We start from the raw sequence: 18,128 nt of genomic DNA on the forward strand, positions 1-18,128 counted from the left end.
GTCTTACTGAAACACCAGTTTTGCATATGTGTCATCATCAAAGGCAAAGATAGTAAGAGATAAGAATTGATGGGAATTTCATTATCCTAAGCTTAATATGAGAAAATAATAGATTCCAAGGGTCTGAGGTTATACTAGCTTCTGAATTCGATGCTGTGCATTTGGATCAGCATGTGCTGTTGTTACCATTTAAAATGTACTGAAACTTGTTATTTCTGTGTGTCCATGGTACTGTCTTTTCTTTTCTTACATTTCAAGATGCAGAAAAGTACTATGAATACCTGGAAAAATGAATATCCAATTTTTGCTAACCCCTCCTTCAGGGCTGTGGAGAAGCATAGCACTGTAAAATCGAACATGGGTGTATGGTAAAACTGCTGGAAGAGTCTACTTTTTAAGTTCTCTATAAGAAACAAGAGGGAATAAAGTACCCTTCTTGTTGGAACCTGGAAAGCATTTGAGCAGTTCCTACTGAAGTCGTTGAAACTACTCTGGAAAATGCTTACAGCCAGTGTGAAACTAGTGTCATAGAAAAGTTGTTTTACAGACTGCATTCGTGTCTGACATAATCAATGCTTCTTTTTCTAGATCATTGCAGCCCAAGAAGAAATGTTGAAGAAGGAAAGAGAGCTGGAAGAGGCAAGGAAAAAACTTGCTCAGATCCGCCAACAGCAATACAAATTTCTCCCCACAGAGCTGAGAGAAGATGAGGGTTAGCCTGCTGAGATTTTCTTCTTGCCTTCTTTCCTTTATTCCTCTTTTTAAAAAATTTCCTTTTAAAGAAATAAGCTAAGGGGGGACAGTATAGTGAGAACTGACCTGACAACTTCTGGTATGTCAAGCACTTACCTAAATAAACTGCCTATCACAGCTTTGGATGAACAGAGAGCAATAACTACTTGTTCTTTGTCATCTGGGAGTGCATTCTGTGATGATCAAGTAATGGTACAGTATTATGTTCATTCCTGTTCCTTCCTGGACTTACATCTCAGAAGAGAATCTTTCTCTTTTTACTGAATATTTTAAATCAGTATTATTGTCACTTTCTTGATGCTTGACACATTTATTGTTCCTTGACTTGATATAAAATGTTCATATTATTAGTAGGAAATCAGTCAAGAAATCATGCCTGTGATAAATACCACATGAGCTGGTGGCTCTCCCCCACCCACCCTTGTAATAAGAAGACCAAGACAGAAAAGGATGTATGTCTGAGTGGGAAAGATGCACACGTGTGGTTTTGAAGAAAATGCCTGGCCTGTCTGTTATGTAACTAGTTCATCCCAAAACTGGAGGAATTCTCTGCACCTGTTTGCACTAGTATTATTACTCCTTACCTGATAGCAACAAGCTTCTGCTTGTGCAGTATTACGGTTCACAAAATGTGGCAATGCCATTCTTTAAAGAGCGCAGAAAACAAAGAAATGGAAACCTTGTCACTGCCTCAATAATAGCAGGTTCATGAAGGAAAATGCTGTTCCAATTATATACCTCTAATGTGTGACTACTTTTACAGTATTATACACACATACACATGCTCTCACATTGAACTGAGTAGTTTGTGTTTTGTTTTCTAGTTTAAATTATCTGGTTTGTACTGTGGGATTTCTGTTAGAATGTATGCTACTTAAAAAAGGGAAATACCCCAGTACAACAGAAGGCTATCACAACTCTTGGTATTCTCATAATTTCATTTGTAATTATTTTGTTTTGAAACCTGTGGGTATTGTAGGAGAAAAGAATAAGTGATTTACAAGTAGACCTTTCTTGTAATATAAAAAAATAAAATTTTGGACTCTAGGGAGTTTATTTTCATACTTGGAATTGATGAAAATGTACTCACCAAAGAATTGCAGAGAAGGAATAGCAGCAGTCTAAGCAGCTGCAGAAAGGTACTGTATGTTTTCAATATCTCTGTAGTGACCTAAACAGTAGCAACATGGGTAGAGTGAGTAAAAACATTTTATCCTCTCAGAGAAAGAACACAAACTACAGCGACTTTAAGTAATAAAAGCTAAACTATTTGAGTGACTACAGAACCATCATTTTTCCTAACTACAATTTCCAGTGTACCTCTGTTCAAGCCCTCTTAAAAAAAAAATAGAAAAGTCAAGTCTCTTTAGGTCAAAGGTGTTGCTGCTACAGTGCTTCTGAAGGCTGTGCTGTCTTTAGATACCTGTTACATACCTCCAACTGAGCCTATTATGTTATGAGCATACCCAGCTAGTCAGTATTGCAGAAATACTTGTCTTGTAGACTCAGAAGTAACTCCTAGTGATATGTTTATGGGTTTAGGTAGTGCTAACTTTTCATTTAAGTTACTTGCATGACATATAATTACCAAGAATTTTGTCACACTAGTGTTAAATATATAGGAAACATGATTACAGAATTAATAAGTATTAGTGTGTTTGAAGATTTTCTTTTTTTGGCAGTTTCTTCTCTGGTACTGAAATATTTCAGATTCAATTGAATTGTTGGATAATCTACACTGAGAAGGGAAAAAAAGAAAGGTAGATCCCAGATAGAACTGCTGGCATTGACAGATGTGCTGTGAAGTGTAGGCTTGTGTCCATACACAAACCCTTACTATCAAATGCAGGCAATTCTGAGTTCTGCAATTTCCAGTTCAGCACAATTGATGTTTTTTCTTTCAGCTGTTACACAGTGAATTCAGTGACTACTGTCACGATCTTAGGTAGAAAGGTAAATCAGTTTTATTTTTCTAAGGCCTAAATAAAGACAGCTCCAGGTGACAGATTTTCTGCTGCTGCTGGTAGGTCAAACTTCTTTGCAGCTTTTTTCTTTTTTTAAATTCAGGTAGCCTCACATTCCCATCTCTATTTTTTTGATAGATCTTCCAGACAGATTTGTTACTGCTCCTCTTTCAAGCTGTGTTTGACCTATTTAGTCTCATCAAAGCAAGATGACGCTGTTTTTAGTACCATGACAGTATTTTACTGTAGGTATATATAATGTTGTAATATATGATCAGAATGGTATTTGCCAGTTTGAAAGAAGCCAAAATCCTGGTCAAATGCAACTGTATGTGAGAATTGCATGGCTAGGATATTTTATCATACGATGGATGGGAAGAGCATGCTCTAATTGTGTACCAGATAAAGGTGTTTGGAAAGTCCATTTCAGCACAGTTGTTTTGAGGCCTATCTGTTTCAGATTTAGTACTCCCTCTTATCAGACAAGGAAGTATTATTCTTTTTTCTCCTTAGCTATGTGCTCCACAGAGGAAACACAGTCAGCTAAGTAGTTGAACACAGCTCAATGAGGTTTTTTTTTATTGTGAACTTTGAGTCTTGATCTGGGAAACATTCAGAGAATATAAACTTATCTGAAAGCTTTCTACTTCAATTTATTCTTGCTGTTATAATTTGCAGTACCACTGAAGTCCAGATGTGCACATCTGTGGAGTTTGGAACTAGTCCGTGCATTTGTTTGGCATGGAAGCTTGGAGCAGGAAGTGACAAGTTGGGGTAAGGGATGAAGGTTAGTTAATAAGGAAGGCAGATGTTTACTTTGTGCTGTTAACTTGTGAAACGATAAATGGGCTCTGTTGTATCTCACCCTTCTTCATGTGGATTTCACTTTAAGAAATTGTATGCAAATTAAAAGCAAAATGCCTCAAAGTTGTTTGTGTACAAATAGTCCAGTGTTGTTTTCCCCAAGTGCCCAGGAAATAATTTGAATGGAACATTCTATCATGTCTAAGCTTTTCCTTTTCGTCGGAAGCTTCGAGGTAAGAAAAGATTTAAAACAAAAATTGATGGCTGGACTCTTGTTTCATCTATTCCTTCCCCTTTGACTTTCTGCATCTTCATTACTTAATTCCTAATGAGAGAATGCATAAATGTTCTAGAAACCTTTTCACTTAAAATACATATAGCTTGTGAGCACGTTTCACTTTTAATTGGACCAAACTGATAAAACGTTTACACCAGAAGTATGGATCACGCCATCACTAAATCTACCTTCCCTAATTTTTCTAAATCTACAGGTTTAAATGCTTTTATGCTTTGTACTGCAAATATTTTGTCCTTCTGTGTCTGCGTAATGATTACCAAATTATTTGCCTGTATTTGAAGCGACTCCTGTAACCTACTTTTCAGTACTCACAGCAGTGTAAGTTAAACATGTTGTAGTTGTTCCTGTTTATGGAACAACACGTTTCTGTGGCACAAAGGTTGATGCCAAGTGCAGAAGCTATTAGGTCAGTTGTGATGCTAGTCTGCTGCAGATGGCTAATTTGACTGCCCTTGGTGTCTTAGTGAAGTCTGATGAATGCCTCAAGTGACAGATGCACAGGCTGCATCTGGCTCATGACCTACATTTCATTTAACGTGTGAACTCTGTCCTTGGGCACAGAGCATCACTGAATGAAGAACACTACAGAGATCCTTGAGCAAATGTCACCGAGTGCATGCAGCACAGGGTAGTCACACGGGGATATTTCAGACCCAGAGGCAACATCCCTACTCTCATCAGGGTGGTGGAGGGATGCACCTCCAAACTCAGGCCATACTGTTCTGTATCATGCAGGAAGACCTGGTACTGAGGCACAACAGCATTCATTTCTTTAGTAGCTGGTAGTTCTAGTATTGACAGTATGGCCTAATTTAGCTGCTGGGTGTCAAATCAGGGCTCTTACCAGTTGGTTGTAGTCAACAAACTGTTGGATTTAGTGTAATAGCTGTTTACAGCTTTATGTGAGCTATAGAGAGGTCTCCAGAAGGCATGATAAAGGTGGTGCTAAGCTGTGCGTATTGAGGAGCCTCTGCATAAAGCAGATACTGCAGGGGAGTTCCTGGGACACAGTGTTTCAGCACCAGAGAAATGTAATAACAGGATTGATCAGATGTAGCCAAGCTCAATGTGCAAGCAGAAGCAGCCTTGTCTTGAACAGTGGGAATGAAAAACGCCATGACAGTTATATCTGACAGCATCTGAAGATTATTATTTCACTTATTGAGCTACAAGTACTTGACATTTTGTCATGCTTTTTAAAAGCTAATAAAGCAGCAGAGACTGCTGTTTCGTCACAAATTAGTACACTTTGTTGCAGTGGAAGAACCTCCAGCATCTTTGTAAGTATATATCAGAATAGTGAACTCTCACTTTAACATCTTTTACCATTAAAGTTTTACACTCAAGAAAGGTAGAGGAGTTCACAGTCACATTGTTGCACCATTATGTGTAGTTCTTATCTGGACACAAAATTAAATAATACATTGTGTTTTTGTCTACACCAACAAGAATGTCTAAATAATGCACTGTATTTTGTCTACACCAGCAAAAATGTATAAATAATATATTGCATTTTTGTCTATGCCAAAAATAAGCCCTTGAAGGAATTCCTCTTCTGTTGTTTTGGTTTTGTATGAAAGTATTTGTGACTTATGTTGGACTTGTTGTCAATGCAAAGGATTGTTTCACTACTTCATTAAAATAAGGCAGAAGTATCTTTCTGCAGCGTGGGGAAAAGGCAGAATTCCCACCTGACAGAAGTTCTATGTACAGCTCTTCTGCACAGACATAAATATGAATGCCTACTTCATAGGCCAGAAACCCTTCAGTATCTTTAAAGCACGTTAACTACACGTATAAAAGACAAATGCCAGTTATTCAAAGGTGCCTGATGTTTGGTTCTGTTGCCATGTTCCTTAGTTATTGTGGAGGGAAGCCTGACGTTGCTTTTATGTACATTATGGTTTCTGTATTATTCAGCAGCTTTCCACATCACGTGCAACTCTGTATGTACATATGGATTACTTCATCTGCTACATGAAATCTATTCCAGAATTCTGATTAGTTGTGTTACTGGTTGTCTGACACTGCGGGGTGGCTGGTTTTGATACTACTGCACTCATTGGGATCTTTTTTGCATCGTGAGTGCCATCAGTTGGGTCCATCACCAGATGTGTGTGCCTTGTTGCTGAGGATATGGTGACTTTCTTCCCTGTGGCCTCCATGGTGGAAACGAGACTGAAGATGCTCTTATTTCAGGGCTGGTTAGCTTAGTAACGAAATGGCAGACACAGAGGCACTGTGCATGTTTTAGGCTAAATTCTTTAAAAATACCTTTTTAAAGTACTAAACATTTATGACAATTTCAATTACTAGAAAAAGGATTTGGGGAATTTGCTGTCCTTATTTTCTGTGCAGCATGATTTCAGTATGTGTTGAAACAACTTCAGAGGCGCTAGGGAAGTTCATTCTTTGTGCTTGCACAGTAATGCCTGAAGACTGTAAGACTAAACTGTGGGGTTTTTGGTGTTTTGTTTTGTTTGGTTTTTTTTCCAGGATTCTTATCCACAATAATACGTAGGGTTTGCCCACTGCTAGTTTGGGTAACATAAGGTTTATATATCAGATGTTACAATTCTTTACCTGTTATTTTCTTTAAGTATGTTATTTTAAAAACTGATAGGAGGAGCTGGTGATTTCTCAGCATCCTAAAATGTCCACTGTGAGAGTTTATCCTATGTGAAGAGGTTTTCTTTTGTCATTAACTGTAATTTATGTTCCATAAAGTCAAAATCTCTTTATTGAAAGTGTTAGAACTTCAAGCTCAGAAATCCAGAACTTTGCAAGATGAAAATTCGTTTGCAGTACAGAATTAATTGTTGATTTAGCAGTTTCAGAAGTATTCTGAAGTTGGGAAAAGATGCTGCGTAAAGATAGTAAAATAAAAATATATTGTTTTCTTAATACAGTTCTTGCTTTTAAAGTGCAGGACTTCATAATGTTAATTGAAATCTGTGATCCTGCACAGATCAGTATTCAGTGCTTTCCAGGCTGTTCATATAATCCTTTTGTTTTGAAATACACACAGGTAGCATGCTTCATCTTCTCTGAATGCAGTATGCAGTCTTTTTCAGGACTGGATGTAAGGTGCAATTAATCAAGTGAAAAGATCAGTGCATTGTTTGTTCCAGCATTATAGTTGACAGTCTTTCAATTGAAACTGCAGATCTTATTTTTAAGTTATTGAATAAAATGCTTACTTGAACATAAGCAGATCAACAGTATGTTTACTTAAGTCTTGAAAGATTGGTCAGATTCTGGGGCAGTGGATATATTATGAATGTTTGCACTGTGCTGTAACTTCTCCAGTTTGACAGCAAATGAATTGCAGTTCATTATGAATGTACTGTCAGATGATAGTTTCATATGCTTTGTTTGTGAAGCAGAAAAGATACTTATGTTCCAGTTCAGGAAATGTTATGGCACATATTTCTGTTGTTGAAAAAGAAGCTCCTTCATATTCTTTCTCCTATATAGTTATTTTTAACTTAAATGTGATTTAAGCTCTTTCTCATGGGATTTCCCAAACTATGGTGTTTCAGACACTCAGAACCCCTAAGCTTTACTGCATGCTGCTAGCCAGCACAGTCTTCTCCATTATATCCAGCCCAATATTACTGTTGTGGTTTTCAAGAATTAGTAGGAATACTCCGCTCTTAGAGAAGATTCTTTTCTTTTTATTTGTGGACTAAAAAGAACTACGGATGAGCAGCTCTCGTTTTGATAAGAGCAAATTCTGCTGTATTTTACATAAAAGTGACATTACGTTGCAGGAGAGGAGGTGGTTTGTTCGGGTCCACCGAGCAGGTTGCACCGAATGAAATAACAAGTTACTTACTGTGAGCCAAGAACAAGATAGACCAGCAGAGGCCTTGTCAAGGAACAGGTTAATATTTATATACCATCTAGTTGCTAACTGGTCTACGTTATTTTTTGCATTAAAGGTTTGGTACTGTGTTAGCTCCACAGAAATCAGATGCATTCTTTTCCTGTAACTATATAGCAGAGGGACTTAAACAGTGATTGTGATTGGTGCCAAGAACAACTCTGTCTTTCACTGCCAATGCTTTAGATAAACATCCTGTCTTCCAGAGCTGAAATTAATCTGCAGGAATCCGTGCACAGTGCTATGGCTTTGCCTCATGCAACTACTCCTGTTAAGGCACAGGCCTCAGTTCTCCAGTTTTATTTCATGCTTTATTTTTCTGTCATTTTCTACAAGAGAAGTGACAGCTGTAATAATTTGGACAGAGTTCTTGCAGGTTATTTAAATCAGCCTCCTGTTTTATTTTGCTGCCCGCAAAATTTGATGAAAATCCTGAGGCATTGAAGCCTTCTACTGCAACACTTTTAGCAACAGAACCAGTTTTGAAGTTCAGTTACAGACACCTTTAGTAATCCGTGTGAGAATTAGACATCAGCAGCACCGCAGCAATGACTCCTATCTGTCCTGCAGTTACTTTTTGCCATTGGCTATATGAGAACCTTGTCTCTTCTAAATATCCATCCTTTGTTTATATTTTTAACAGTAAAAACATGAAATTAAACTATATTTCTAATATGCTAGTGCAGTTTTTCTAGATCCAGTCAGAGGATTGTATCTAGTTCTATTTTTCTATGAAAATTATTGGCTGTATTAAAAAAAAAAAAAACAAAAAAAAAACCACAACATGGTATGTACTGTAATGCTGGTGTGAGACATCTAGTAGCTCAAATGCACGTTAAGTGCTTATACTTGTGATATTTCTGTCTCTTTTACTGGGGGGGAAGTTCATTACTAACAATTTAATGATTAATGGACTTGAAATTTGGAGTTGAGTTAATCCAGTCACTGTGGGAATATTTGGGTTATGACTTAAGACAGAGGCTTATTAGGAAACTAAATGAGTGTGTTCTGCAAGCCAGAACTGAACTTTTGTCCCATAAAATCATTGGAGATTGCAGATAAATGTTTATTTCTCTTCTGTATGGGTTTTTTTTTGTTTTGTTTCATTGTTTTGGTTGGCAGGTTGGTTGGTATGTGTGTGATTTTGTTTCCTATTGGTTGTTTTTTTTGTTTCCTTTTGTAATTGTTTTTGCCTGCTTTTATCTACTCGTGATTGGCTTTTGTTCCTTGAAAGTCAGCATGTTTCAGTGCATGGAGTGTTCATCACAGTTGTTTCTTTCTGGGGAGAAACCAGGGCTCTTAGCAATTTATTACCAAAATCGGGAGCAGTACCTCTTCTGAAGTTAGGGCAAATCCTCCAGTGCCATTTATCAACTGCTGTTAGTGATATGACACTCAATCCCTAACTTCATGAAACTGAGTTACAGGAACAAAATTTGACCCTTCGGGTATGGTCAGTGAATAAAATAGAGGAATAGAATTTGAAATTAGAATGAATAGATTTGAAATTATGTGAATCTAAGCAGTGCAGTCATTGTAGGAATATCTGTGTTACAACTTAAGACGGAGGAATAGCAGGCAACAAATTGGGTATATTTTTCAAGACAAGCCTGAAATTTTGCTTCATGAAATCAGTAGTGATTTCAGTTAAATGTTTGTGGGCCAGCATAACTTGAAGCACGTTTCTTTTTGCCTCGGGAAAATGAAAATGAATGAGAACTCTGGCATGAACGTGTTGCTGATATCTCTTATGTACTACTGATCTCTTCTGATCTAGAACTGAGTGTTACTGAGATCATCTTTTCAGATACCAAAATTGTGGGGAAAGAAAATAGGCAATTTCAAACAGAAGATCACAGAAGAACAGCTTCAAAGTCATTCTGTTGTGTTTGGCTTAAGTTCCCACTGCTATTCTCTATCATTTGGTGATATTAAGGCTATTTAGGGTAATTCTCTTGCCAAACCACTGCTATGATGTCTGTGATACTTCCAGATCCTGTTGACCCCATCAATTCAAGCCACAGAGAGAATTTTCTGGTAAATCTGACTGTTCAGGAGTCATCTCTGATCTCTTCAAAGTCATGTGAGTAGCTCCTTATTACACGACCAGATCAGTCATATTTTGGTTTGTCCAAGATTTTGTTATCTAAAAAGAGCCTGGGTGCAAAACTTCCTCTCAAGGAGTTTCCTGTTCCACTAGAAAAACTGTAAATATGCTGAGCACCTTCTAGACTAAATGATTTGTGAGGCAATATAGGCTGCTAGTGCTTTTGTACCGAAGAGGTCAGAGTCTTTTTGGATCTTCTTCCCTTTCCTAAGGGTAGCAGTCACTAAAAAAAGAGGATCTTCAACATGTAGCCCTTTTTTGAAAGTGCTAACAGCAGAGTTCACTCTTTGGTCCTCAGGTAGATTTATAATGAGTAAATTCATTATGTCAGTAGATAAACACAACAAATATTCACTTGTATTCGGTTGTTTCACACTCTTCTTTTTCCGTGCTTAACGTGTTGAGTGGGTTTAAATGTCTTAATTGCCTTTTGAGTGGAGGGAGGGCTACTGGCAGCGCTGGGTTTTGCAGAGATACCTGCACTGCAGTGGTATCAAGGTGCCAGCAAAGATTTGGATATGTGTGAATGTATAGTGGAAATGTGGCTAGAAAGATGCCAGACATCACTCCACAGAAAAGTCTGACTCCTGTGGTAAAGAACTTCACTGAGCAAGAGCAAGGTGTAAAGCATTAGATAACAACTCTGATTTTTTTACTGACACTATGAAAGATACTGGTGCAAAAAGGAAAACAATAAAAGTTACGGTCGATACACTCAGATTTTCCTGAAAGGTAAATGCTGGCACAAATCTCAGGGTCAGGAAATGCTGTGCTACATTTAAATTCCTAGAGAAACTCTGAAAATACATAACTTAAGAGAACGATCTCAAAGTATTTGAGCTTTGTTTTAGTTTTTTGTTTCCAAGCCAAGACTACAATATCTGTAGTTGTTCCCTGCTAGTAAAAGTTAACCACAAAATTCATACAGCAAAAGCCACTGTCAACTGAATGCTCGTGTTCTGTGATGCTGGGATGGCCTTGCTCTGCAAACAAGTTTCCCCAGGTGTTGGAAAAGGTAAGTCACACTGCAGTGATGCTATTGGTGATGATAGGGCTCACTGAATTACAGGATTACATTTAAAATAAGGTATGCTCAGTTGTTGCTTTGGTCCCTTCTGATCTTGCAGATACGTAGATGGTGGCCTTTGAGACATCTGTGTATTTCTCAGAAGCAAGGCCACCTTCAGAGTTGAAACATAAACACGTGCTATAACCAGAGCATGTTGAAAGCTGTGACTTCATTTCTTGGAACTTTAACAGCTGTATAGCTTAAAGACAAATAACTCATCCCTGGCTGGTCCATTTCATATCACAGACATCCAGAAAATGTCTGGCTTTTTTCTTTTTTTTTCCACTACTTGGCATCAAGTTCTTCTGATTTTGTTCCCTTCTAGACTAAGAACATATATAGTCTGTTTTGAGGAGTAATCTAGCATCTGCTGAAGATTTGTTTCCACAAGCGTTACATGGCCCCTGGAAAATTCTAATGATTTAGCAGTACTTGTCCAGTTTCAAGTGCCACCTCTTCCATCGGCAGCGATTTCTGTCGTTCTGTTTGGATTTTTGAAGAAAAAGACATCTGTTTTCTCAAAACTCTGTTGGCAGCTTTTCAACCCAAACACTTCCACGGTGCCCCAGTGAGCTCTGTAACAAAGCTAGTTCCCCTAGAACTAATTCTAGGTGTCAGTGCTGAATGCGCTGAATAATGCTGAACAAAATTATTTATTTTTATTTTTTCCTGCAGAAATCCCTGCGATCAGAAATCTTGAGCTGGCAAACCACAGCATTTCTAAGGGTGTAAATTCTGATATTGAAAGGAGAGGGAAATGTCACGGGAGCAAGGTGGAGATTTTTTTGCTAGAGAGTCTGAGAGAGGATATGAATCTGTTGCATAAGAACAGCAAGAAGGTAAGTACAGAGTTGGGAAACAGCTGTTTAAATTCAGAACAGTTAGCATAAGAAGAATTGGTATGTACTGGTTGTGAATGAGTTTACATAAGATGATATTTCATGGCCATCAGAGCAGGAAACACTGGACTTGTCTTTAAGTATGGCTAGAGCAGAGTAGCAGTCAACCTTCGTTTGACATCACAGCTGAGAAACAGGTTTAGGCAGTCAGGGCCCTTCTGCTTCTTTCTCTTACGAATTGACACTGAAATGTGTGATGGTAAGCCAGTGCTAGTTTCACAGGTTAACCAGCCTGAAATCTAAACAATTTCCCCATTACTGGGAGCTGTGAAAACTTAACTGAGCTCCTGGAGAATAGTGTTCCAGCATGATGCTGTGCTTTCTCCGTCCAGTGGGACTATTTCATGGTGACGTGGTTCTCATACACATATCATGTGAAGCAATCTGTTCTGTAAGATCAGATACAACTATGCTCTACATGGCTGAAGTTAGTGTTCAAGCCACTTCTGCTGACTGCTGTGATCTTAAAAGCAGTGTGGATTCAGGACACCCTGCTTGTGCCTGCAGTCAAGGCAAACTACGGACAATTGCATTAGTGCATTTTGTTCATCTCTCTGCAAGTACCCCTCACTGAACTTTTTCAGATTCCTTCATTCAATCTTCTGTTTTTAATGGACTTTCCAATGCTTTCCTGGAGGTTCCTGCAGTCTCTGTTGGGAGTTGGTTTAACCAACTAGACAAGAAAAAACAAGAAGATGCAAATTACTGCAAAGGATATCTTACAGGATTCCTCTCATGCAGTCCTGGATTTTATAAGCTGTCCTTCACTTCCTCACCGGATGTTAGGCCGGAGTTGAAATCTTTACCCTTCTTCTCACAGCCTGGCCTACTCTTACGAACTTTTTTCCATCTTATTCTTTCACTTACATTATTCCCAAAATCAAGCATGGAGTCTTGAAGCTGAGAACTAGACAGAAAGGAAGATTACCTGAGAGCCTGTAGGCAGTGTGTTTCTAAGTGGGTGCTTCTCTGCTGCTGCTGCTCTGCTTCAATGCTTTTAAGTCCACTGTTTTTCTTAAAGGGACACTTTCTAACAAAGCCTGAACTGTTGTTGAAAGTTGCATTTCCTGCCACACAGAGCTCTCAACCAAAACATAAATCAAAACAAGAGCAAACTCAGTGTGGACTCTGGCAAAGATTACCCTCTCTTCATATATAGAAGGGAAGCATTTAGCCTGACCTCATAAAAGAGAGAACTTAAAGGACTGTTCTGTGCTTTGAAATCTTACCCTCAATAGATTGGAAATAAAATGCTGACATGGGAATTTCAGCAGTTCATTTCACATTCTGCTCAGCCCACTGTACTTCCTGAACATGAACTGGCCATTGCCTCATCCCACGAAAATGAAGGTTTTCATGGGGTCACTGGTTGCTTAGTAAGGAATTTCTCAAGGGTATAGAACAGTGCCCAGAATAACATTTAACAAGGTCTGGAAAATGATGACTGCTACAAGCAGAGAGCTCTTAAAAGTTTTCAGAAGCACACAGCTCTACAGAAGATCTTTTAGAAAATCTGCTTCTAAGTTCCATGGAGAGAAATAGCCGAGGGAGAGTCTAGATGACGTTGCTTGTAGCTTAGTAACCTAACCTATCACATGAGCCTGTGCTGTATGGGGAAGAATTGCGTCGAGGTTCTCTTGATCCTATTTGCTTCCAGAATGTGTCAGGCAAACTTGTCATATGCAGCCAACGCCTCTACATGCAAACTGTACCCTGGAGTGCAGGTATGGCTGAAGTGTCATGGAGAACACAACTGCCTCTTCCCTTGAAAATTCTCCATATGTGCTGCAAAAAACTCTTTTCTTCTAAGGAAAGAGTAGTATGTGTTTCCTCTGGATTGCTCACCCAACTATAAAGGATAATTCAATGTCTTTGTTCCCCAAATTGTTGAATACACCATTTCACCATGGAATACAGCCTGGGATTACAGGCAATGTCCCACCAGCTGGGCAAATAAGATTCAACTAACTGGTATAGAGAAGAGCTCGCACTGTAGAAACTCAAACCTGTTTTACTAAGGCTCTCTCTCCACTTAACTCTGGTGATGATTTGACTGTGAACTTGGAGGCTTGCCCTGAGCTCTTCAGCAGAGCCTCTCTCCTCTCACCCATGCCTACTAGTGCCGACAGTTCTTGAATGCCTGAGTGAATGACCCACTTCTGTTGTCTTTTGCATTCGCTCACTGAGGGAGTGTTTTACTTGAACACGTTTCCTGCCCATGTCGATCTGTTCACGCTCTCTCTTTGCCCTCAGGAGGGAGGAAGTCATTGTTTCAGGAAGTCATTTTGGGTGAAGATTGCCTGTTTCATTTCCTCTTTGTTGCTTGCCCTTGGACTGAACATAAGAGAGAAACAAATGCAAGCTCTTTAAATCCTGAGCAGCGTTTCTGGGATACTGGTGCTTGAAACCACTTGACTTGGCTTTGCTTGAAAGAAGCTGCAAAACTGAAGGAAAGGAAAAAGCAAGGAGCAAGTAGAGAAACTTCATTAGATTTGTTAATGTTGCTCTGGGTTCCCTGCTTCCTCTCAGAGCTGATTTGATTTGTTAGCACCACTGTGCGGGCAGCAAGGTGGTCTGAAACCTGCAGTCTTCCAAGCAGGGCTTGGACAACGGCAGAACACAAACTTAGGAATTTCATCTTGTGTATGGAGAGCAGAGGCTGACAGGCTGCCCAGCTAACTCATGGCCACAGATGCTGTCTGTGCTGTCCAACTGTTAGGGGTGTGCAGTACAGCAGCACCAGTATTCCTTTTCTCCATGGGGCAATTCTGACTTCTCCCATTCCTGTCTTGCAAAGCGAGCTGGTCCTAGCAGCTACAAGAGCTGCTTCTTGTGCTACTTCATTTGATTCTACAAGCACGACTGCTATTCATCTCTTTTTCAGCAAGCAATACTGAACTGCCAGTTTTTCTCCAGGAAAAGTGTAAATCTGCAAATATACTAGTGACCACAGTTCCACTTAGTGCCCTGTACTTGTAGATAGATGAAAGGTCCATAGACAGGCAAAATGAGTAAAGCCTGAAGATATTTGTGGATATAATTTTTGGCCAACAAGAACATTTTTATAATGGGTAACATGAGAACAAAAAAGCACAGGGCAGCATAGACCTTGGCAAGCTGGAACTTAACACAAAATTATATATTGCATGTTTTTTAAAATAAATGTAAGTAGTGTTTAACTATGATTAGAAGAAATCTAAAACATCTGCAAGAGCTCTTAAATCATGGAAAATGGGAAGAATTCGGCTAATGCTGGGAAACAAAAGAACAAAGAACTGGGTGGAATTTATGCCTCTGCCTTCATATGCCAAACATGCCCCTCTACTTGTTATCTCTAGTGCTAAGCAGAAATGGCTATGTCACTGTGCAAAATTTCTGTTAGTAACTTAAAGCCCCCAAGCCTGAGAGCTGAATTTCTTTCACTATGGAGCTGAATGGTTCTTGGAAATTTCCTGTTTTCTTATGGAGTACAGACAATGGCACTCATTTTTCTTAGCAGAGTGAGACATTAAGGTTAATGATACATGTAGGTGGAGAGTAAAATGGGCCTCACATCTAAACTGCTCTTTAAAAAAATAAAAAAATTTAAAAAAAATGGCTGCATAATCATTTGAGAAATTGAATAAATGTTAATGCTAATTTTGGTTCTTAAATTATTTTCTAACTTACGTTGCTTTCTCTTCATTTACATCCCCATAAGATATTTTGGGTGAAGTAGGCCAACCAGTGAACATTGCATTCTTTTAACGTACCTTGGAATAGTTCAGCATAATTCTTATCCAGGCTGCTTAGCATCACAGCTGTGTTCCACTCCTGCCCCCTCCCTGTGATACCCAGGAAATGAAGCAATGGATAGCTTCTTCCCTCTCCCACATTTGAATTAAACCCCTCTTATTTCTGCTGTTCAGCTCAGAATCAGCTGCTCTTATGAGGACACGAACAAGAGGGGTTTCTCAGCTGTGGTAACCTACAGCATTAACCATGGTAAAGAGATAAGGCCTTCCTCAGAAGCATTTTGTTTTTCATATGACTACATCTGGTGTCCAGTCTCCCATTTAGGACTTGAGTATCTCCGGACTGTGCTGCTGTGAGAAATCCAGCTGTGCAAACAGAGGAAGCTAACACTAAGTCTGCACTTTCTTTCATGTCACAGCTGACTCATTGAGGTACAAATCATTGCCATGATAAGAAAGGCAGAGATTCATTTTGTACACAAATTGATATCACCCTTTTCTCCATTGTAAGACTGATCTGGATGTCATTCTCACACATCTTGTCCCTATTCTAAATTATCTGCCCTGTCCGCATTGAAAGACTGACCATTACCAATGCTATTCAGCTGCTAATTTGAAAACCAGCAGCTGTCATCTTGCAGCAGCAGATAGCTCTGTACAAGCTGTGAAAGCCTTCCAAAACCAGAGCTGTGCAGACTTGCTTCTTTGCATGTGCCAACATACTGACCCTCTGGCAGGGGCTCAGTTGCTTCAGTACTGAAGACACGTCTAGCTATCACACTGCATCTGTCCAAGCTACTAACTTTATTTTCCTTAAAGGAAGGAGGAGACAGGGTTAGGTACAACTATTGGTAATCTGAGTGGTAAAAATGCAGAGGGAAGAGCTGCAGTTGTAAATGTTCTCTGTTAAAATCTTTTTGTGTGTGTGTGTGTGTGATGAGGTGAACGTACTGCTACTCAGACACATGCAACTCCCGAGGCGTTTTGAGACGCTGAAGCAATACCATATTTGGCTGCTTCTCTTCACAGTCCTTCTCTAGCTTAGAGAAGGCTTATGAACATGCTAGCATTCCTGGGTTGCTGCTCGACATCCATTAGAGAGATCTGCTTTCCATCTTCAAAGCTGTCAAGCAGCTTTTAAGAGATACTGACTGATTAAAAAACGAAACAGAAAAATGACTTTCAGTACGACGTACATCGGTCCCTGTGCATTTCTCCCTCACTTAAGTAATATTTTCTCTCAGTTTCCAGTTTTAAACTTGTATCATATTTTCTTGCATTTTAGGGGCTACTCGAAGTGACAGTAGTGCATAGTAATCTCTGAATGATGTAAGTCTGAGACTCTGCAACTTAACTGTATTTAAGTGTTATAATTTTCTTCCATAATCGATCAGGGAGTTTTGACTTTCTTCCTAGAGAAATATGGTGTGTAAGGAAAAGAGGGAGTCATATAACAAGAGCAGGGAAAAGCCTGGAATAGCAGTATGCCACATTTTATGGTTTTAAGGAAACTTCTTTTGCTACAAAATAGAACATCATATTGTGGACCTGAAGTGCTTAGTAAGGAAGGGAAAGAATTTGGAATGTAACTCCAGTAGCCTTAAAGCTCTTTATGCTAAAGAGTGAGTGATGGAATCAGGTTGGAGAATAGTAAGTGGCAAGTGTATAAATCTACTTCTTTGCTCCTAAAATGTAACAGAAAACATGGCTGGCGACCAGGAAAGTCTCACAGGTTTCTTGTGTTTAATAGACCCCCAAACCCTTGGTAATTTCATGAGATGCCTCTTTAAAAGTGATACTTGGCTTTAGAAATTAATGTCTACTTGCATGTATTGATACCAGCCCCATCTCTAGAAGCTGGCTGTTCTTTATTGCTTGCTGTAGTTCCTGGGGCCCTGGTTGGCTTTTTCTCAGTGGAGAAAGAATCAAACCTCTGTTTTGTACAGTGAGTGTTTTTCTTGAAAGAATGGAAGAGATTTTGACCACAAAGGATTATGTCTTAATTCTCTTGCTGCAGGGGAATGGAATCCCTGTCTGAGACCTTACTCCCATTACGATGCAAACCCTTCTCAGTCCTCTGGAGCTAGACACCCCAATGAGGCCTGAGGCCAGTGCACCTTGAGCAGCAGTCATTTCCATGTTTCTAAGGGAGGGTGAAGAAATTTTTAGGTGATTTCTCAGTGAGCTAAGCATTGTAAGCATTTCTGAAGATGGCTGAGTCAAAATGAGAAGAAGGCATTTGTGTAAGGGGATCTTATTAATGTTTCTAAACATCTTAAGTGTGGGAGTCAAGGGGACGTGGCCACCCTCTTTTCAGCGGTCTGTGGGGACAGGACAAGGGGAAACAGCCATAAACTTGAGCATAGGAAGTTCCACACTAATATGCTAAGGATATCTGTGACTTCTTCACAGTGAGTGTGATGGAGCACTGGAATGGGCTGCCCAGGGAGGTTGTGGAGTCTCCTCTGGAGATATTCAAAACTCATCTGGACACTTACCTGTGTAACCTGTTGAAGGGAGCCTGCTTTGCAGGAGGGATTGGACTTGATGATCTGTAGAGGTCCATTCCAACCACTTTAATTCTGTGATTCTGTAACTTCGGGGGTATGCCCGA

At 39.3% G+C, this 18,128-nt stretch overlaps 1 protein-coding gene across 5 annotated transcripts in view; it reads left to right on the plus strand.

Moving 5' to 3' along the window:
• TLN2 (talin 2) overlaps window positions 1-3,644 on the plus strand; it is a 144,394-nt gene extending 140,750 nt beyond the window's left edge. For all 5 annotated transcript variants that reach the window (XM_052671576.1, XM_052671577.1, XM_052671574.1 and 2 more), the window contains exon 58: window positions 589-3,644. In XM_052671576.1, the coding sequence (XP_052527536.1) occupies window positions 589-717 (129 nt within the window). In that variant the 3' untranslated portion in view covers window positions 718-3,644. The remainder of the gene's footprint in view (window positions 1-588) is intronic.
• Window positions 3,645-18,128: the final 14,484 nt, after the last annotated feature.

The sequence above is a fragment of the Tympanuchus pallidicinctus genome, unplaced genomic scaffold (assembly GCF_026119805.1).
Source record: "Tympanuchus pallidicinctus isolate F22 unplaced genomic scaffold, pur_lepc_1.0 scaffold12, whole genome shotgun sequence".
Classification (NCBI taxonomy): domain Eukaryota; kingdom Metazoa; phylum Chordata; class Aves; order Galliformes; family Phasianidae; genus Tympanuchus; species Tympanuchus pallidicinctus.